This window comes from Thalassophryne amazonica, chromosome 18 (genome assembly GCF_902500255.1).
Source record: "Thalassophryne amazonica chromosome 18, fThaAma1.1, whole genome shotgun sequence".
Lineage (NCBI taxonomy): Eukaryota > Metazoa > Chordata > Actinopteri > Batrachoidiformes > Batrachoididae > Thalassophryne > Thalassophryne amazonica.
In genome coordinates this window covers 52,582,635-52,602,149 of record NC_047120.1, presented here as the reverse complement: position 1 = coordinate 52,602,149, position 19,515 = coordinate 52,582,635, and the positions used below count along the sequence as shown (strand labels likewise).

At 40.2% G+C, this 19,515-nt stretch overlaps 2 protein-coding genes across 2 annotated transcripts in view; one reads left to right on the top strand and one right to left on the bottom strand.

Annotated features, from left to right (window-relative positions):
• Positions 1-4,047: 4,047 nt before the first annotated feature.
• LOC117530596 (transmembrane protease serine 9-like) lies at positions 4,048-11,131 on the top strand. The gene is given in 10 exon segments (XM_034193484.1): positions 4,048-4,108; positions 5,358-5,520; positions 6,632-6,894; positions 6,979-7,118; positions 8,041-8,338; positions 8,405-8,576; positions 8,646-8,911; positions 10,408-10,505; positions 10,590-10,656; positions 10,659-11,131. Coding segments are annotated over 10 exon segments (1,716 nt in total). The 3' UTR covers positions 10,847-11,131.
• Positions 11,132-15,983: 4,852 nt separating this feature from the next.
• Positions 15,984-19,515, bottom strand: part of LOC117531265 (integrin alpha-M-like) — a 54,785-nt gene continuing 51,253 nt past the window's right edge. The window contains exons 28-31 of the mRNA XM_034194288.1: positions 18,581-18,694; positions 18,390-18,500; positions 16,212-16,332; positions 15,984-16,179 (exon numbers count right to left, since the gene is read on the bottom strand). Of these exons, the coding sequence (XP_034050179.1) occupies positions 16,219-16,332; positions 18,390-18,500; positions 18,581-18,694 (339 nt within the window). The 3' untranslated portion in view covers positions 15,984-16,179; positions 16,212-16,218. The remainder of the gene's footprint in view (positions 16,180-16,211; positions 16,333-18,389; positions 18,501-18,580; positions 18,695-19,515) is intronic.

Here is a 19,515-nt window from a genome sequence, read left to right as displayed (position 1 = left end):
ATGAAAGACGTGCGGGCGGATTGCAGCGTCGGCTCGCAGCCGCTGCGACGCTCCGCCACAGGAAAAACACCTCTGTTGAAAGCCTTAAGGACAAATTGGAACATGTCCAGCTGTTAAACAATTTCTCATATACTCACTCCACTGAAAGCCATCAAAAGCCGCCTGGATTTTACAAATGGTTATCAACACGGAGGTGTTTTTCCTGTGCCGCCGCACCGCGCCGGCTGCGTCCCGATTAAAAAAAATCTCCTTTAACAGTGGAATATCTGGATAAAATGCTGAAACTGACTTCTTCTGAAACTTCTGTTCTCTCACGATGTCCTGGATCAATAGAGCCTGAAATGTGGAGGTTTTCAGCTTGAAACAGGCTGACGACGGCGCCTGGGAGCGCTGCACGACGTCTCACACTGTGGGAAGTCCTTAAAGCGACAGTATCACCTCAAAATCTCTCATCAGCCGTTAAAATTTTCACCGAAAACCAGCTTAATTTTTCGAACCGTGTCCACTTCGATGTGCCTCACAGGTTTAGAAAAAATTTTGATCAAACAAAGCGCCAGTCTCTCAGCAACTTCTCAGACAAAGGAATTCCGACGAGGGGCTGGATGACTCCTCCCACAAGGAGTGCTCACAGGCGAATGACGTCACCAACAGGCGTGGAAAAACTCACGCATTCGCACGAGGGTTCAAGCATGTCTGACGTAAAAACATGAATGAAATCCATATAGTTTTTGAAAAAAATAAAAAGGACCTATACTTTATTGACAGCCCTCGTGTGTGTGTGTGTGTGTGTATATATATATATATATATATATGTTTATTTTTATGTTAGAAATGCTAAAATTTTATACTGTGACATATGTATGTTAATTTTATGAACACATCAGTGAAATCTTTTGTTGAAATTAATCAGGGTTCAAATCCCACCCCTGCCACATTTCTCCATGTAATGTGGAGTTGCTTCAGGAAGGGCATCCGGCGTAAAACCTGTGCCAATTCAACATGCAGATCCACCTTGGATTTGCTGTGGCGACCCCGAGTGCAAACAAGGGAGCAGCTGAAGGGACTTACTTTTTACAGAAACACTTGGAGTGTGTGTCCATCTGCTGATGCTGAACAATCTTCAAATGATAGGACTAAAGTAATCTGTCCACATCAGATCTGGATAAAGTTGTCTTACAGTGAATAAGGATTTTGTTCTACATGAAATTTTCATAAAAAAATTGCATATGAAGAAACTCACTTATTCAGGACTTCATGTCTCATTCCAACTGGCTTATTTTGGACTAAAAGAAGGAGCTGGGGTGAAAGGTCAAAGTCCAGCTGTAGTGGACTGGAGTTCTTGAGGTCATTGGATAGCAAACTTCATCATGACAAGATAATCAAACTTTTAGAAATTGATTGAAATGTCCAAAAATGCATCATCTTGCTCAGTTAATAATAATAATAATAATAAAATCATATGGAATCCATATCCAAATCCTGATCAACACCAAAATGTAATAGCTGCTTTCTTTTGATAATATTGATCATTCCTACTAATGTTGTTGCGATCATCTTAGAATGGTTTGAGGTATCCTGCTAAAACTTAAATACCAATAAATAAATAATTTTTTTTAAAAAGCCACATACTATATAATAATAATAATAATAATTTATTATTATTATTGGTAGTAATATTGATTGCAAATAAAAATATAAAATGTTTTGATTTATATTAAATATATAATAACTATAATTATTTTATTACACATCAGCATGTGCAATTATTCAATCAATCAATTTTTTTATATAGCGCCAAATCACAACAAACAGTTGCCACAAGGCGCTTTATATTGTAAGGCAAGGCCATACAATAATTATGTAAAACCCCAACGGTCAAAACGACCCCCTGTGAGCAAGCACTTGGCTACAGTGGGAAGGAAAAACTCCCTTTTAACAGGAAGAAACCTCCAACAGAACCAGGCTCAGGGAGGGGCAGTCTTCTGCTGGGACTGGTTGGGGCTGAGGGAGAGAACCAGGAAAAAGACATGCTGTGGAGGGGAGCAGAGATCGATCACTAATGATTAAATGCAGAGTGGTGCATACAGAGCAAAAAGAGAAAGAAACAGTGCATCATGGGAACCCCCCAGCAGTCTACGTCTATAGCAGCATAACTAAGGGATGGTTCAGGGTCACCCGATCCAGCCCTAACTATAAGCTTTAGCAAAAAGGAAAGTTTTAAGCCTAATCTTAAAAGTAGAGAGGGTGTCTGTCTCCCTGATCTGAATTGGGAGCTGGTTCCACAGGAGAGGAGCCTGAAAGCTGAAGGTTCTGCCTCCCATTCTACTCTTACAAACCCTAGGAACTACAAGTAAGCCTGCAGTCTGAGAGCGAAGCGCTCTATTGGGGTGATATGGTACTACGAGGTCCCTAAGATAAGATGGGACCTGATTATTCAAAACCTTATAAGTAAGAAGAAGAATTTTAAATTCTATTCTAGAATTAACAGGAAGCCAATGAAGAGAGGCCAATATGGGTGAGATATGCTCTCTCCTTCTAGTCCCCGTCAGTACTCTAGCTGCAGCATTTTGAATTAACTGAAGGCTTTTCAGGGAACTTTTAGGACAACCTGATAATAATGAATTACAATAGTCCAGCCTAGAGGAAATAAATGCATGAATTAATTTTTCAGCATCACTCAGACAAGACCTTTCTGATTTTAGAGATATTGCGTAAATGCTGGGTATCATCTGCGTAACAATGAAAATTTAAGCAATACCGTCTAATAATACTGCCTAAGGGAAGCATGTATAAAGTGAATAAAATTGGTCCTAGCACAGAACCTTGTGGAACTCCATAATTATCTTTAGTCTGTGAAGAAGATTCCCCATTTACATGAACAAATTGTATTCTGTTAGACAAATATGATTCAAACCACCGCAGCGCAGTGCCTTTAATACCTATGGCATGCTCTAATCTCTGTAATAAAATTTTATGGTCAACAGTATCAAAAGCAGCACTGAGGTCTAACAGAACAAGCACAGAGATGAGTCCACTGTCCGAGGCCATAAGAAGATCATTTGTAACCTTCACTAATGCTGTTTCTGTACTATGATGAATTCTAAAACCTGACTGAAACTCTTCAAATAGACCATTCCTCTGCAGATGATCAGTTAGCTGTTTTACAACTACCCTTTCAAGAATTTTTGAGAGAAAAGGAAGGTTGGAGATTGGCCTATAATTAGCTAAGATAGCTGGGTCAAGTGATGGCTTTTTAAGTAATGGTTTAATTACTGCCACCTTAAAAGCCTGTGGTACATAGCCAACTAACAAAGATAGATTGATCATATTTAAGATCGAAGCATTAAATAATGGTAGGGCTTCCTTGAGCAGCCTGGTAGGAATGGGGTCTAATAAACAAGTGCAAAAAAGTGCAATATTCCAGTGCAAAAAACATAATCAAATTTTAAAAAATGCATTACCTTATAATACCTCACATAGTTTTGCCAAACAGTTGATTTTGTGTTGTGTTTTCCTCAGAAGCACACAGTCAACTTGACGGTGAGTGTGAAATATCCGTTTTCCTTCTTCCTCCTTTCACTTCAACAACTATGATCGATGAACCTGATGACTGTGAGTGTTTACTGATGGTGTTTCTAGTGTGCGGCCGGTCGGTGCTCAACAATAAGATAGTTGGAGGTGCAGATGTTGTAGCTGGGACTTGGCCCTGGCATGCGAGCCTGCAGAGGCTTGGAGCTCATGTTTGTGGAGGTAATCAGAGCCTATGAGTTCAAATCCTATGAGTGGCTTTTTTTTTTAACCATGGTTATTTAATCACGGGGTTCTGTATTGCATCCCCTTTTATGCATTATTTATATCATCCCAGTGATAGTTACTAATTATACAGCTGTTTTTTATTTATTTTCCTCCACATCAATGGTGTGTTGCTCCATTCAGCTCCAGTCATGTTGCTCCTTATCCCATGGAACACACTGCGAGCAGTTGCAGCAGCTCGCAGTGTGTTCCTGCTCGAAAGACACCATCGCATGCACGAACCGTCGCACCGGCATGGTGCACGCCTGCCCCTTGGTGCGATGTTTCGTGGTGCGCTCATACGAGAGCTACCACCGTGAGTCACCCTGAGTTGTCCGTATTCGCACTATGTGTGAAGGGGCCCTTAAGGAGGTTATGCTCTTATTGCTGTCTGTCCGTTTGTTTATCTGTCTCTCATGAATGCATTTCTTAGAAATTTGGTTGTCTTGGTAGGTCTTGGATTAAGGCAGACCCCAAGAAATTTTGGTGCAAATCTAGATCAAAGGTTGGAGTCTTTCATCATTGATCTCTGATTCTGATTCCTTTTATCCTGATGGCAGCATCAAAGAAATCAGCAGTCAGGATGAGGCTTCACATCAAGATACTGTTTTCTTTGATGGGGATCAAAGGTCAGTGGTCAGGAAATCTGGATCTACCCCTAGATCCTGATTTCTTTGATCAATATAAAAGGCTAGAAACAGAATCAAAGATAAATACTCAAAATCAATGCCCAGCAGTCTGGGTAAAAGGTCAGTGATCAAAGATGAGTGACCAGGAGTAAAGTTCAAGATCAAAGACCAGTGTTTGGGATGAAAGGGCAGCAATCGATCAAATTCTAGCCATCAAGGTATAAACTCACTGATTGGGACCTAAGGTGACAATCAAAGATGAGTGATCAGGAACAAAGATCAGGATCACAAGTACACAATCAGAAACAAATGTGACTCAACAGACGAAAAGGCCATAATCAGGATCAAAAGATCCCATGAATGTCTGTCCATGTGTACTATATTATCTGGATCTATTGGGCAAAAATGTATTTTCCAATGGGGTGGTCCACTATAGAGGGCTAAGGATTGGAATTTAGTTGGAGTCTAACTTAATTTAAATGGGAATTTTGCAGTCTTGGTTGTGGTCAACACTCTCAGACTCCTTGTCAGTTGTTATTTTTGCCTTCCTAGTTTTATTAACTTTTCAAACGTCCCCTCTCTTCCTGCTCAGGGCGATTCAGGAGGTCCCCTGGTGAGCAAGCAGGGCTACCTCTGGATCCAGTCTGGAATTGTTAGTTTTGGTTATGGCTGCGCTCGGCCCAACCTGCCATGAGTCTACTCCAGAGTGTCCAGATACCAGTCCTGGATCATGTCCCATGTCAGCAGTTATCAGCCAGGATTTGTCCGGTTCACCTCCCACGGTCCGAATATCGACAGCAGCTACACCTGCCCCGGCCTCTCGCTTCCTGCCACCGTGCCTCCGGCGACAAACACGACAAACTCAACATCGACGATGTCGAGTGCTGACTGTGTGTACAGAAGTTCTTTGAATTACCAAACCACTGCTGTTTCCAGTGTGCGGACGCCCGATGCACAACAGTAAGATTGTTGGAGGTGAAGATGCTGACGCTGGACGTTGGCCCTGGCAGGCGAGTTTGTGGTGGTTTGGCTTCTATATCTGTGGTGGTTCCCTCATCAACAGAGAGTGGGTGATGTCTTCTGCTCACTGCTTCCCCAGGTGGGTAACTGTTAGTCCAAAAGATTTTATTATGCTTACAGTTATGGCACAAACAAATGTTGTTTTTTTTCTTGGCTGTCCTCAAAACTAATGTTTTGTCAACCTTATTTTTTTAAAAGATTAGAAAGTAATTTATTTAAATACATAATAATAATTTTATTTCTATAGCATTTTCAAAACCAATTGTTAGAAAGCGTTCAACACAAAACAGTTACAACGAATCATTAGCCCCCCTCCACCCCACAAAACTCCAGATGCATGCAGTGTGTAATAAATAAATAAATACATATGATAATAATGTTACATATTTAATTGTAGATACATGATCACAAAGCATAAATACTCCTCCCCAGCATTAATTGTAAAAGTAATTGCTGCGAACAGGAAAAAAAGTGTTTTAACGTATTTAAAATGTGTTTTGGGGAGGTGATGGTCTAGTGGTTAAGCGTTGGGCTTCAGACCAGAGGATCAACGGTTCAAAACCCAGCCAGACCAGAAAAATCACTAAGCCTGCCTTGCATGGCAGCACCCTGACATCGGTGTGTGTGAGTGTGTGTGTGAATGGGGGGATGTGAGGCATCATTGTAAAGCGCTTTGAGCTTCTGATGAAGATGGAAAAGCATGACATAAATGCAGTGCATTTACCATTAAAAATATTATATTTAAAACATTTGGGATTGTGACTGTCAGCTGGGAAATTACTCCATAAAAATTTGCAAGTTAAACAAAAGCACTGCAGCCTGCTGACTTCTTTTTCATGTTTGAAAGACAGTAAATATTGGAGTTTCCACTTCCCCTCCCCCAACTTTAGTTGGAGTAAGAGGGGCCAGAAAATGAATGAATGAACGAATAATGAAACATTAAATCAGAATGTATTTGAACAAATAGATTTACTGAAAAACAAAATCTTTGTGGAGATAATCCTGGACCAAGGCTTTTAGCCTGTGAAGTGGCTCCAGTCACATCAGCGTGACGTGACTGTGAGGCATCATTGTAAAACATTTTGAGTATCTGCATTGGATGGAAAAGCATTATGTAAATATAGTCCATTTAGCATTTATAGTGTCTTTTGTGCTTTTATGTATTTTTTATTTTGTTTTCCCCCCTGTAGATCACGCACATTTGGGTTGTCTGTTTCCCTCGGCAGCATCAACCTAAAAGACCAAAACAAAGTGTCCAGAGGTGTTGCTGAAATTGTTGTGAATCCACATTATAACAGCGACACATTTGACAATGATGTCGCTCTGAGCAGACTCTCGTCACCCGTCGTCTTCACAGACAGTGTCAGACCTGTTTGTCTGGCGGCCAGCGGGCGCGTGTTCAACACCGGCATTGACAGCTGGGTGACGGGATGGGGAGTGGTTGAAGAAGGAGGTGAGAGAGACTTCACTCTAAATAAACCCCCCCTCCCAAGTCTCACTGCAGCACTTTACGTATGTGTTTGTCCTGCATTCACAGGGCTGATTTCAAAAACTCTACAAGAGGTCAACGTGCCGGTTATTGGAAACAGACAGTGCAACTGTCTCATTGGAGTTGGAATTATTACACACAACATGATCTGTGCAGGATCCCTGGAAGGAGGAAAAGATGCATGTCAGGTGATATCAGGAGCCTGTGGTTTTGTTGATTTTTGTTTTGCAAGATATCTCAAAAAGACATAAATAGATTTCAGCTAGCTGTGGTGGAGCAGTAGGACTTGGGCCAACAAAGAGTTCATTAAGTTTTGTGTACAGATATGGATCAAGTGGCTGTTGATCTTTGATCCTGATTACTATGATCCTGATCCTGCCTTTGGTATTTAATTTTTAATCTTTGATTCCAATTCCTTTGATCCTACAATTAGGATTGCTGATTAAGTCAGCAATCAACATCAAAGGTTACTCGCCTTTTGATCCTGATTGTTGATCAGAGATCACAGGCAGGATCTGGATCTTGACAATAACTAACGAGCAAAAATGTATCCTCCTCAGTGAGTTTCAAAGATCAGAATAAAGGATTAGTTCATAGCGCAAGCTCCACAATCACCCATAGGATCAAAGTTTTGTGATTATTTTCAAAGGTCAGCCACCAGAAGCAAAGGCCAGGATTGAAGGTCAGGATCAAAGCTCAGCAATCAAAGATGAGGAATGAGAACAGGATCCCAGGTCAAGAAGTAGGATCCACATGCGGGATCAAACCTCAGGATCAAAGGCCACCCATCAGGAACAAAGCACTGTGATCATTTTCAAAGATCAGGATCTAAGGTCAGGTCAAAGATGAGTGAACAGGAACAAAGATGAGACCAGAGGTCAAACAGAGGTGAGTGATCAGGATGAGAGGTTAAATATCATGAGCCAAGAATGTAAGCGATTGAAGGAATAACATTCGCACAGTGAAAAAAGAAAGAGACAAAGGTAAAATGTCAGCAAAGGTGTAGAACTGTTGGACCTTGGGTGGGATTGGGGTCTCTCAGTGTCTTTCTAGTATTACATTTTAGTTTTTTTAGAAATTTTAGTAAGAGCTGATTTTATAAACCCACAGGGTGACTCAGGAAGTCCAATGGTGAACAAGCAAGGCTCCATCTGGATCCAGTCTGGACTCGTTAGTTTTGGTATTGGATGTGCTCGGCGAAATCGGCCGGGTGTTTACTCCAGAGTGTCCAGGTACCAGTCCTGGATTAACTCCCTCATCAACATGGATAAACCAGGCTTTGTCCTCTTCACCTCGAACGTTCCAGATCCTGACAGTAGCTACACGTGTCCTCAGCTGGCAGCACCACCAAGAGCATCGTCAACAACACCAACAAAAGCTTTAATGACATCTGCACGTAAGTCTCACTGTCTTGGGATGATTTGTTTTTAAAGCTGCGATTTGGTGCTACTTGCATCCACTTTTTCTCATTTAGTGCCATCATGTGGCCACACCCTTATGAACAGCCATGCCAAAGGTGACAGTGGTGTTGCATATGGGTGGATGTGGCCCTGGATGGTCAGCATCCATAAAGACAGGGTCTACATTTGTGCTGGAACACTCATCAATGCCAACTTTGTCCTTACTGATGCCCAGTGCTTCTCCACGTAAGCCCCAAGACATTTTATTTACTGATCTTTTAAAGAACCATTTCTAAGGTTATGTTCTCCTGACAGTCCCCATCCAGACGTCAGCGAATGGAGCGTCCTGCTGGGCCATCAATATGTGAACGCTTCTGACGAGTTTGAGTTGTCTGTGGGTGTTGTGAACATTATAGTAAGCAGCTTGACGGGTTCCAACATTGCCCTGTTACAGCTCGCTCAAACAGTCAGCTATGGAATTTCTATACAGCCCGTGTGTGTGAACTATAACAACGCCAACTCTTTCCCCAATGGAAGTGCATGCTGGATTGTTGGGTGGGATACGAAGAACGGCAAACACAGTAAGTGCATTTTGACCATCTAGGGTTTGTTTGCAAAATAAGAAGTTCTATATGCTTCACCCCAGATACTGTAGCGTGAACCCAATGAGTTAACGCCAGTCCAGTGCAGGTTACTTTGCCAGCCTAGGATGGTACCTATTTACAGTGGGAACAATGCCTTGTTCAAGGAAGTACAATATGTGCATGAATCAGAATTGAACCCAGGTCTATATATTGGTAGCCCAACACCTTATCCCACTGAGCTACTTACTCTTTTTGGGGAGCCAAATTTATTCAATTTATTTCGATTCAATTTATTTATATAGCGCAAAATCACAACAACGCTGCCTCAAGGTGCTTCGCACAGGTAATGTCTAAGCTTACTGAGTCCACTGAGCAAAAACATAGGCGACAGTGGTAAGGAAGAACTCCCTCTGGAATTTTTGATGAAGAACAGCCCAGTCTCACGGCAGTTCATGGTACTGGATTACGAAAGGTGCATTAATCTATGGGTTCATGATGGGGGTACGGAATTAGGGCGTTTTTTATAATGGGAGCATGAATTCATTTTGCAACGGGGGCACAAAATGTGTGGTGAAGGGGGGAGATCTGGGGGGTCACGGTTAATGTTTGGGGAGGGTCCACACTTACGCTATGGTTATGGTTAGAGTTAGGAGAAGGGGAAGATTAGAAATGACAAAATAAATAAACTGTGTCACCCAAAGCCTGCTTTTCATGACGGGGGCACGGAAAAAAACAAAAAACAAAAAACATGAGACTGGGCTGTGAAGAAACATCAAGCAGACCAGACTCAGAGGGGTGATCCACTGCTTGGACCATTCTAACATTTACAAGATTTATTTTGTTTGTTTGTTTGTTTTTTTACAAACGATGAAGAAAAAACAGAGAGTCCGTTATTAAGGTACAAATGGTCCATCTTGGTGCAGAGTGTCTAATTTCAGATCTTTAATACTTCTGACAGCAGATGTTTAATGCCCATGCCAGGTTAGTCTGGTCCGCTGGAAGCAGCGCCACCCTCTCGGATCCCGACAACAGCACCTCGGACATAAAGGAAAAAGACCAGAAGACACAGCTGGAGATAACAGCACCTAAGACTTTAGTTCACCAGCAGTAAAGCAACATGGAAGCAGAGCGATTACTAACGTGGTCACCGGCAGCTAGCCCTGTACTTCACTAACAGACCCAGAATTTAGATGTAGTGAGGCTGAGACCTGTTCCATTGCTAATAATATGATTTAAAAGGAGAAGAAACATAATTCCATACTACAGGGGTATGCTAGCCATACAAGAAGGAGAACAGATGAACAGAATGCAGTGAGTGAATGAAATGTAGTGAGATGGGGCAATTGTAGAGTGCATACCTTAGGCAAGTACTGGAGATTCTCCAGAACATGCAGACCTGGTACTGATCTGCATGTTGATTTGGTACAAGCTTTAGTAGAGGTAATTAATTCTTCATTTAGAGTTCTTCTTCTTATTATTATTATTATTTACAGATGGCTCAAGATTACGGGATATTGAAACTGAAGTAACGAGCTGTGGGAACATTTCCGATCCTGACGTCATTTGCACCAAGGCTGTGGACCTTCAACTGGTAAAACATCTCCCATTTTGTATTCTTAAAATCAGGCATTATTTCTAATGCAGCCCTGTCGTCACCTCTTGCTGCATTTTGCAGGGGGATCAGGGAGGACCTCTGAGGTGCAAGTCTGGATTGTCTTGGTTCCAGGTGACCACCGTGCACAGTATCAGTCTGGCCACGCAGATATACAGGTCTTCACCAAAACGTCCAGATTCAGTTCCTTCTTAACAGAGATCGTGGGCAACATGCCGTCATCACCTGCGGCTGATAATGCAGCACATGCACCTGGTTTCTCCTTTTCTGTACTCCTCTTTTTTACTGTCCCCCTTTATTCCAAAATCTTGATGTTCTGAACTCAGATTGACACAGTTTATAAACCTCCAGCTGTACTGCGTAAAGCCTCTTACAGTATCTTAGGACCACTGTCAAGAACATTATGAGGTTTATTACAACATATTTAACTGTATTATACTGGAAAATAGAGGAAATGTGAAATAGTGCATGAAAATGTATTATGTGATAATATGTGTTCATGCATTTCTATGCATGTAAAATGTGTGAATGTAATTCTTCTAATACATGAAATGTGATTTTTTTTTTACCAGATGTTTATTATATATTTATTACACATAAAAATAATTGGCTTTTTGCATACATTTGTAAAAATGCACCAGTTGTGTGCATTATAATTTATTCCAATGACACAAATACACATTGTTTGGAAGTAAGTACACATTGTACATCACATTATAGAAGAAACCAGCATGTTAACACTATGTGATAAAACTACAATCCAGAGGTGTGTATTGTTATTGTATTACATTTCCACTGAACAGTAACAATTAGAATTTAAGATGTCTGAACCTAGTTTGTTGAAATATGAGTGCATTAATTCAACATAAAGTGCAGGCTACCAAAATGACTTCCCCAAACCTGATAAGCGGATAAGGATCAGCTCTAGAACTGCCCTCAAAGAGTTTGTCGCAAGGTCCACTAGGATTCTAATTGACACCACCACGAAGACAATGCACATTTTTGCAGTAAAAAAATCTTACCATAAATTTACTGTTTTTTACAAAATACGAGAATAAACTCATAATGTTATGAGAAAAAACCTCATAATACGAGATTTTATTACAAGAATAAAGTCTCGTATTACAAGAATAAAGTCATAATATTCCGAGAATAAAGTCGTAATTTTATGAGAAAAAACTTGTAATATTATGATAAGAAAGTAATAATATTACGAGAATTAAGTAATTTTATGAGAAAAAACTTGTAATATTACGAGAATAAAGTCATAATATTTTGAGAATAAACTTGCAATATTATGAGAATAAACCTGTAATTTTACAAGAATAAAGATGTAATTTTATGAGAGAAAAACTGTATCTCAAAATGGGATCTGTGGAGTGCTTTGTTAAGTTGTACTTCAGTATAGGTTTTACAAATAAGGAAATACTCTATCTTTTGGCCCATCTGCACCACATTATCATTAGTATCACAACTTTGAAAAGAATATGCTTGAAAATGTGTCTATTCTGGAGGAGGAACCACACGGACTTCACCTGTAGTTCTGGCGATAGCTCCCGAAATTGCCTCTTTCATGGAGGAGGAGATGGCTGGAACTGGCAGTCTGCAGGGTTATTGCTTTTCTTATAAATACAACTTATTCTTGCAATATTATGACTTTATTCTTGTAATATTTTGACTTTATTCTCGTAAATTATGAGTTTTCTCATAAAATTACGACTTTATTCTCGTAATATTATGACTGTACTCTCAAAGTCTAAAAAAAAAAAAACCTCAATGTGGCCCTAAACTGCTGTCGTAGTTTTTTTTTTTTTTTTAAATAGACAGTAAATATATAAATGTGAATAGCAATTTGGTTGGAGAGATTTTAACCGGTAACCATATTGATAGCCTGAGTTCAGGACACAAAATCATTAAATTCTACCATCAGATAAATTCTGCTTTTCTTTTGTTTAATAGCACAACAACAATAACAAAATGCAAACTCAAGTTCAGTTAGTTCAACAATAGTTCAACTGTTTTTAGTCCAAAAAAACTCGACTTATGTGTAGGAGTATACGACTGACACTCTTGGTCACAATGCTTGCATGAAATGACGTCTGGGTGGAAGCACTTAAGTCAACGTTTGTGGAGATATTTGTTCATTTATCGCATACTGGACAGTGGTATGGCACATCACAAGTTTTCCCCATATCATGCAAGCCCAAACATACTGAAGCCAATTATATGGAAGCAAAGCCATTTTAAAAATCAATGAAAAAGGAAAACATCCGACTTACTAGTATTGTTTTTTAAGTCTCTTTATGGCTATTTCATATTCTGGGTGGCCTCTACGTTTTTCAAGTTAGTAGCCTGCTGGCCTTGAGATGAAAATTTATAAAATCGAAGTCGGCACATGAGGTCAGATTTGGCAAAGGTTAATCACTAGGGTAAAGGTAATTGGGTTCAAAGGTCTAAATACGTTTTCGACTCAAATTTGCATCATATTTGGCACACATATGAAGGTGGGTCCCAGAATTGCCCAGCAAAGTCAAAATTGACAAATTGTTTGTTGGCCTATTCTTCTAGGTCATTTTGCTGTTTTCTACCAAATTTGGCATGTCAATGAAGGTTGACCCTGAAACTGCCCTAAAATAATAAATTTGATTTTCAAGCCGGATGATACAGATAATTTAAAGAAGACATCATCGATGTTGATACTAATAGTATTTTAAAAATCTATGTGGCTGGAGTCCTGGGCCCTGTTTTTTTAGTGGCAGTGCTAAAAGGTTTTGTCATCATCGTGGTTGAAATATCGCATAAAACTAAAAAAATAACTTTGCTATGAGCTGATTTAAGGTTGCCGAATAGTCTTTGACTATTAGGAAGGTCCTACGTTAACGTTGTATACAAAATAGTTTTTGTTCCAGTAGCTTGAATTTTCTTGTCCTTTGTGCACACTTGATAGCCTGAAAACTAATTATATCTTTGTTGTGGTTTCGTTTTTGCATTCGTCAGCGCATATTCTGTGGATGCGAAAGCTCTCTTTGTCTGCAATGATTGTAAATAATGTGAAAAGGAAAAGAAGTTAATTTTTTATCACCACTGAAACAACACACTTTCCTTGAGGAAATATGAATAGAACGAGGAGTGCTGCTGTTAAGATGAAACGACACCCCCACCACCATACAGATTTTAGTTTTACATTCACTGGCCACTTTATTAGGTACACCTGTTCAACTGCTTGTTAACACAAATAGCTAATCAGTCAATCACATGGCAGAAACTCAATACAATTTAGGCATCTAGACGTGGTGAAGATGACTTGGTGAAGTTTGAACTAGAGGTGGGCGGCTCGATCCTAATATCGATAATATCGATACCAACACTGGTATTGATATTGAATGATCCTCGTGTAAAAAGATCGATACTCAATCTTTTTTCTCTCCCGCTTCATCAAAGTCTACTCTCTGTCTGTAAGAGCAGCGCTGCGCTGTGTCACACAACACGGAACAACGCACCCTTGTACTGTGGTTTGGTTGTTGGTGGCAGACGTGCTGGTCTGAGTATTTCAGAAACTGCTGATCTTCTGGAATTTTTATGCACAACAATCTTGAGGGTTTACAGAAATGGTCCAAAAAGAGAAGATATCCAGTTAGTGGCATTTCTGTGGAGGAAAATGCCTTGTTGATGTCAGATGTCAGAGGTCAGAGGAGAATGGGCAGATTGGTTGAATGGGCGACTGCGTGATGCCATCATGTCAAGACGGACCAACATCTCTGAGGAATGTTTCCAACACCTTGTTGAATCTATGCCACAAAGAATTAAGACAGTTCTGAAGGCAAAAGGGGGGTCCAGCTTGGTACTACCAAGGTGTACCTAATAAAGTGGGCAGTAAGTGTATATTCTTGGCCTCCATTTTTAAACAAAATACTTGTGGATTCTCATTTGGGGTAATTAAATGTCATTAACACGACACCATGGGGTGAAGATCCACAACCAAAAATAAATTGCGATTTCCCTATTTATGCTGAAAGGAAAATTACACAGCAATTTGGAAAATGTAAACAGGCATCACTGAGCTGTCAAAAACACACTTTCAGCCAAAACAGGCTCAATACTGCATGCATCTTGCTTCAACAGAGGTAGTCCTGAAAATGTCCTTTAACGTGGTACCTGGATTGATATGAGGCGACAATGAGCGATATTTACAGCCATTATGCATGTGGTATGCTGGTTGCAAGGTGAGTTTTTCGTCGCTCGCTTCTTCTGCTGTGGCGCCTCTTTAGTGCCAAACAGCACTCGCGGTCGATAGTAAAGGGGAAGCTTCATCACAGCCTCAAAATTTTGCTGTATTGTTTGTTCTCTCTTTCTAAGAAAAAAAAAAAAAATCCGCCTGCCCTCATCACTTATTTTCTGATGTCAAGGATAATAAACTCATGTTTTTTTTTTTTAAATGGGGCCTAAGCATCATCTTCCTGTTTATGTTCTTAAAACACAACAATCGCTGCCATCTTGGCTTAAGACCGGTGTTGCCGATTGAACGGTCCCCCCCCCTAAAAATCAGTCTGCTCTGCCTTCAATGTGCACGTGTCATTTTGGAGTGTCAGCAATGATTCACTGATAATCAGTCACCTCGTTTCTGCTTCAGGCTGCACTCCAGTCATCATCTATCTCAGCGACAGATATCTGAAGCTTTTGTACAACAATCATTTCCCTCAGTCCCAGCAGAAGACTGCCCCTCCCTGAGCCTGGTTCTGCTGGAGGTTTCTTCCTGTTAAAAGGGAGTTTTTCCTTCCCACTGTAGCCAAGTGCTTGCTCACAGGGGGTCGTTTTGACCGTTGGGGTTTTACATAATTATTGTATGGCCTTGCCTTACAATATAAAGCGCCTTGAGGCAACTGTTTGTTGTGATTTGGCGCTATATAAAAAAAAAATTGATTGATTGATTGATAAATTCAGCATTATTTCATAATAAAAGATGGGGGAAGCGATCAGAGTGCCACAGCAGTGCGTCTGAGTCTGACATACTGCTGCTGCGCCTACGTCATTTCGGAGCGTCAGTAGCGATTCACCAGTTATCACCTCGTTTCAGCTTAAAACAGCCTTGTTTCTGCTTAAAACTGACTTTAGAATGATTTAAGAGGTTTTACTTTGTCCTCTGATGGTTAATAATCACATTATTCCCTTTGATCGCTTTGAGTGTAGAGAGTCAGAGAGTCAGACTCAGATGCGCTGCTGTGGTGCTCTAATCGCTCCCCCAACTTTTATTATGAAATAATGCTGAATTTATGTGGAAATGATTGTTGTACAAATGCTTCAGATATCTGTCGCTGAGATAGATGTTGACCAGAGTGTAGTTTTAAGGAGAAACAAGGCGATAATTGGTGAATTGCTGCTGACGCTCCGAAATGACGCATGTGCAGTGAAGGCAGGGGGGACCATTTTTTAAGGGACACCGTTCGGTCTGCGACACCAGGACTAACAGGCTAAAAATGTTAGATCTTTGGACTAAGATTAATAAGATTATTTGAATTTGCCTAGTTTGTCCTCAGAACTCACCAGCATATTTAGTCTTACACTAAACGTTGAGTGTTAAGCCCTAGTCTCAGTCTGTCTGCCCTAGTAGTACCCTGGTGATCAATCTGAAAGATGAGGTTTAGAGAGACAGACGAAGGTCTTTTTTTCTTTTTTTGAACGATATCTTCTGTGATTATTGTTCGGCGTTGCTTGGTGCTGGCGCAGCTCCGTCATCTGGTGTAGCTGCCTTTCCTGCTTCATTAGCGTCACTGATCATCTGTTTGTATTTACTCTTGAAAAATCCAGCCTAAGGGGAGAGAATAAAACAAACTAAGTGTTAGGAAGAACAGAAGCTTTGTGTGCAATTTAAAGATACGTAAAAACACAGTTTTTAGTTATTTTACAGCTCAGTTACAGACACTTGTGTATTTCTGTTTCAGTAAATTGTGGGGAAACAACACTGTTACAAAGGTTTGAATACTAATATTAGACAAATAATGAATGTTTATGAGGTCAATAGTACAAATATTTTGCCTCGTTGAATGGTATGTTCCAGTTTTCACCGAATTAAATATTCGTTCCATTGAGCGAATGTAAAAACATTCATTATTTGTTTTATATAACAGCTAAAATAGATCCTTGTCATTTTATATTATATTAATTTACAAACAACAGAAAAGGGGACTTACATTTTGGTGTGTCTGACTTTGTGTACTTCCAAAAAAAAAAGACTGTGTACTTCCTCACTCCAGCAAAAAAAAAAAACTCGTCAGAAATGTGTCCAGCTTTTGTGCATCGCTGCTGCGTTGACATCGACAATCCAACACGAACTTTAAATAGGAGTCCAGAAGTAATTCTGACGATTGTCATCATTATTTAATTGTATTCGTGATGTAAAGCAGTGGCTATCCCAAAACTTCCTTTACCTGAATGATGGTAAAACTGAGATCATGGTGTTTGAGCGCTCTGGCATACCAAATGTGGTAACACCAAATTTTAGTGCTTTGGCTAACTATGTAAAACCAGCTGTCAAGAATTTGGGAGTGATATTTGACAGCTGTTTGAGGTTCGATCAACAGATAAATTCTGTTGTGAAAGCTAGTTTTTTCCAACTTCGCCTTTTGGCTAAAATAAAGCACTTTCTTAGTAGACGTGATCTTGAGACGGCCATTCATGCTTTCATCAGCTCCAGACTTGATTATTGTAATGCACTTTATTCGGGCATTAATCAGTCGTCTCTTGCACATCTCCAATTGGTGCAGAATGCTGCTGCTCGTCTTTTAACAAACACTTTTAGACGTGAGCATATTACGCCCATCCTGTACTCACTCCACTGGCTTCCAGTTCGTTTTAGAATTGATTTTAAAAATTTAATGTTTGTTTTTAAAGCTATTTATGGCCTTGCACCTCCCTACTTGTCTGAAATTTTAACTTTGCGCGCCTACAGTAGGACATTAAGGGCGTCTGGCCAGCTTTACTTAGATGTTCCAAGGTCAAGATATAAACGCTGGGGTGATCATGCTTTCGCGGTAGCTGGCCCCAGACTGTGGAATGAGCTACCTCTTGAGTTACGTACTATTCCTGACCTAGCACTTTTTAAATCTAAGTTAAAGACTTATTTATTTAAACTGGCTTTCAACACTTAGTGGGGAGGTGACATGTTCTGTTATTTTTATGTTCTTTTTATGTGTTGTTTTAAAATTTTATTTTATGTGTTTTATTTTTGTAAATTTGTGTTTTTAATGTTAAACACTTTGGACACCAGTCGGTGCTGTAAAGCGCTTTATAAATAAATGTTGATTGATTGATTGATTGATGAAGTCTGCGATGCCATGCACCAACTATGTGTACTTCCAAACTCCCCCCCCCCCCCCCACCACCACCAAAAAAACTACCTCCTCAGTGCAGTGAAAAAAAAATCATGTCAGAAATTAGTCCAGCTTTTCATTCTAACTTCCTTCTAACAGCTCTTCATGCCTCCAGATGGCTTACAGTGCAGTGGATTTGTTTTTTTTTTGTGTATGTGTGTTAGAATTAGTACCATCAATTAGGTCCTCAAAATCATCATTCGTCAACAAAACAAACTCCATGTTTAGGTAAATGCTGCCCCCACTAGTTGGCGGTGTTCCCAGAGTACAATGGTACCAAACGTATGGCACCATATTGCACTCTAAATGCAACAATGGGATGAATAATCCATGTCACGTGACATACAAAGCACCAATAAAATGACAAGGATCCACTCAGCCGTAATATAATATTTAATAGCAGTGGCTGTAAAATAAAGAGAGGGCACTTGTCTTTTAATAACTGCCTTTAAAACTTCCTCATCACTCCCATTATGATTTGACAAATCACACGTACCTTATAGAGACCAGCTGTGATTAAAGCCAGGAGTACCAGGCCGCCCACGCTGCCTCCGATGATCTCTTTAGTGTAGTCAGCTACAGGATAAACCTCCACTTCTGCTTCAATCTGAGAGATGGACGTAACCGCAGTCATCAAATCTACATTCAAGCTGTTTTGGAGCAGCAATAAGTAAAAGGTGTAATTACCCTGCGAACAGGAGGGTTGTTACCAAATCCTGGTGAATAGAAGATATACTGGTTTCTGTCATATTCCAGAGAAGCTGTGCTGATCAAGAGGAACTTAGCAGATCGAAGTCCAATCTTTTAGAGAGAGAGAGAGAGAGAGAGAGAGAAAAACAGGACATTTTTGTGCTTCTGCATTAAACTGGTTCAGAATATTTAAATCTGATAATTAATAAGATGCTCTAAAGGTAGAAACTGCAATTAATTGAATAATCTACATTCAATATGGGTGTCTTTGGTTGTAAAGCGTGAATGGTCGTGTTATGCCTGTTGTTCAAAAGCTGCATCAATGTAACGCAGTGACACACCAATGTAATGCAGGAATGTATTGTGGAATAACTGCAAAACACAGCAAAATAGGAGGATGGGAGCTTGCGCAATGTGTGAAGCATAGCACATGTTGTCCCATTTTTCACCAATGCAGAACTCCAGAGTGCACAGAAATCTATATATTAAAAGCCAAGTGGCCTCTGTGTACGTGTATGTGCGCGTGCATACGTTTGTATGACTTCAGTCACTGAGAAACTGGGGAGAGCTGACATTTGCCGTTTGGTATGCTTATGTATTTTGGATCAAGGATGAACGCAGCGAAAATGGAAAGACTAATAATAAGACTAACAATTTTGGAGAAATTCTGAGAAATTAGGGTTATTAGATAACAATAGTGAACAATGGATGCTGGGGAGGTGATGGTCTAGTGGTTAAGGTGTTCGGCTTGAGTCCAGAAGATCATGGATTAAAATCCCTGCCTGACTGGAAAATCACTAAGGGCCCTTGGGCAAGCCCTTTAATCCCCTATTGCTCACGGTGTGTAGTGAGCACCTTGTATGGCAGCACCCTGACATTGGGGTGAATGTGAGGCATAATTGTAAAGTGCTTTGAGCGTCTGATGCAGATGG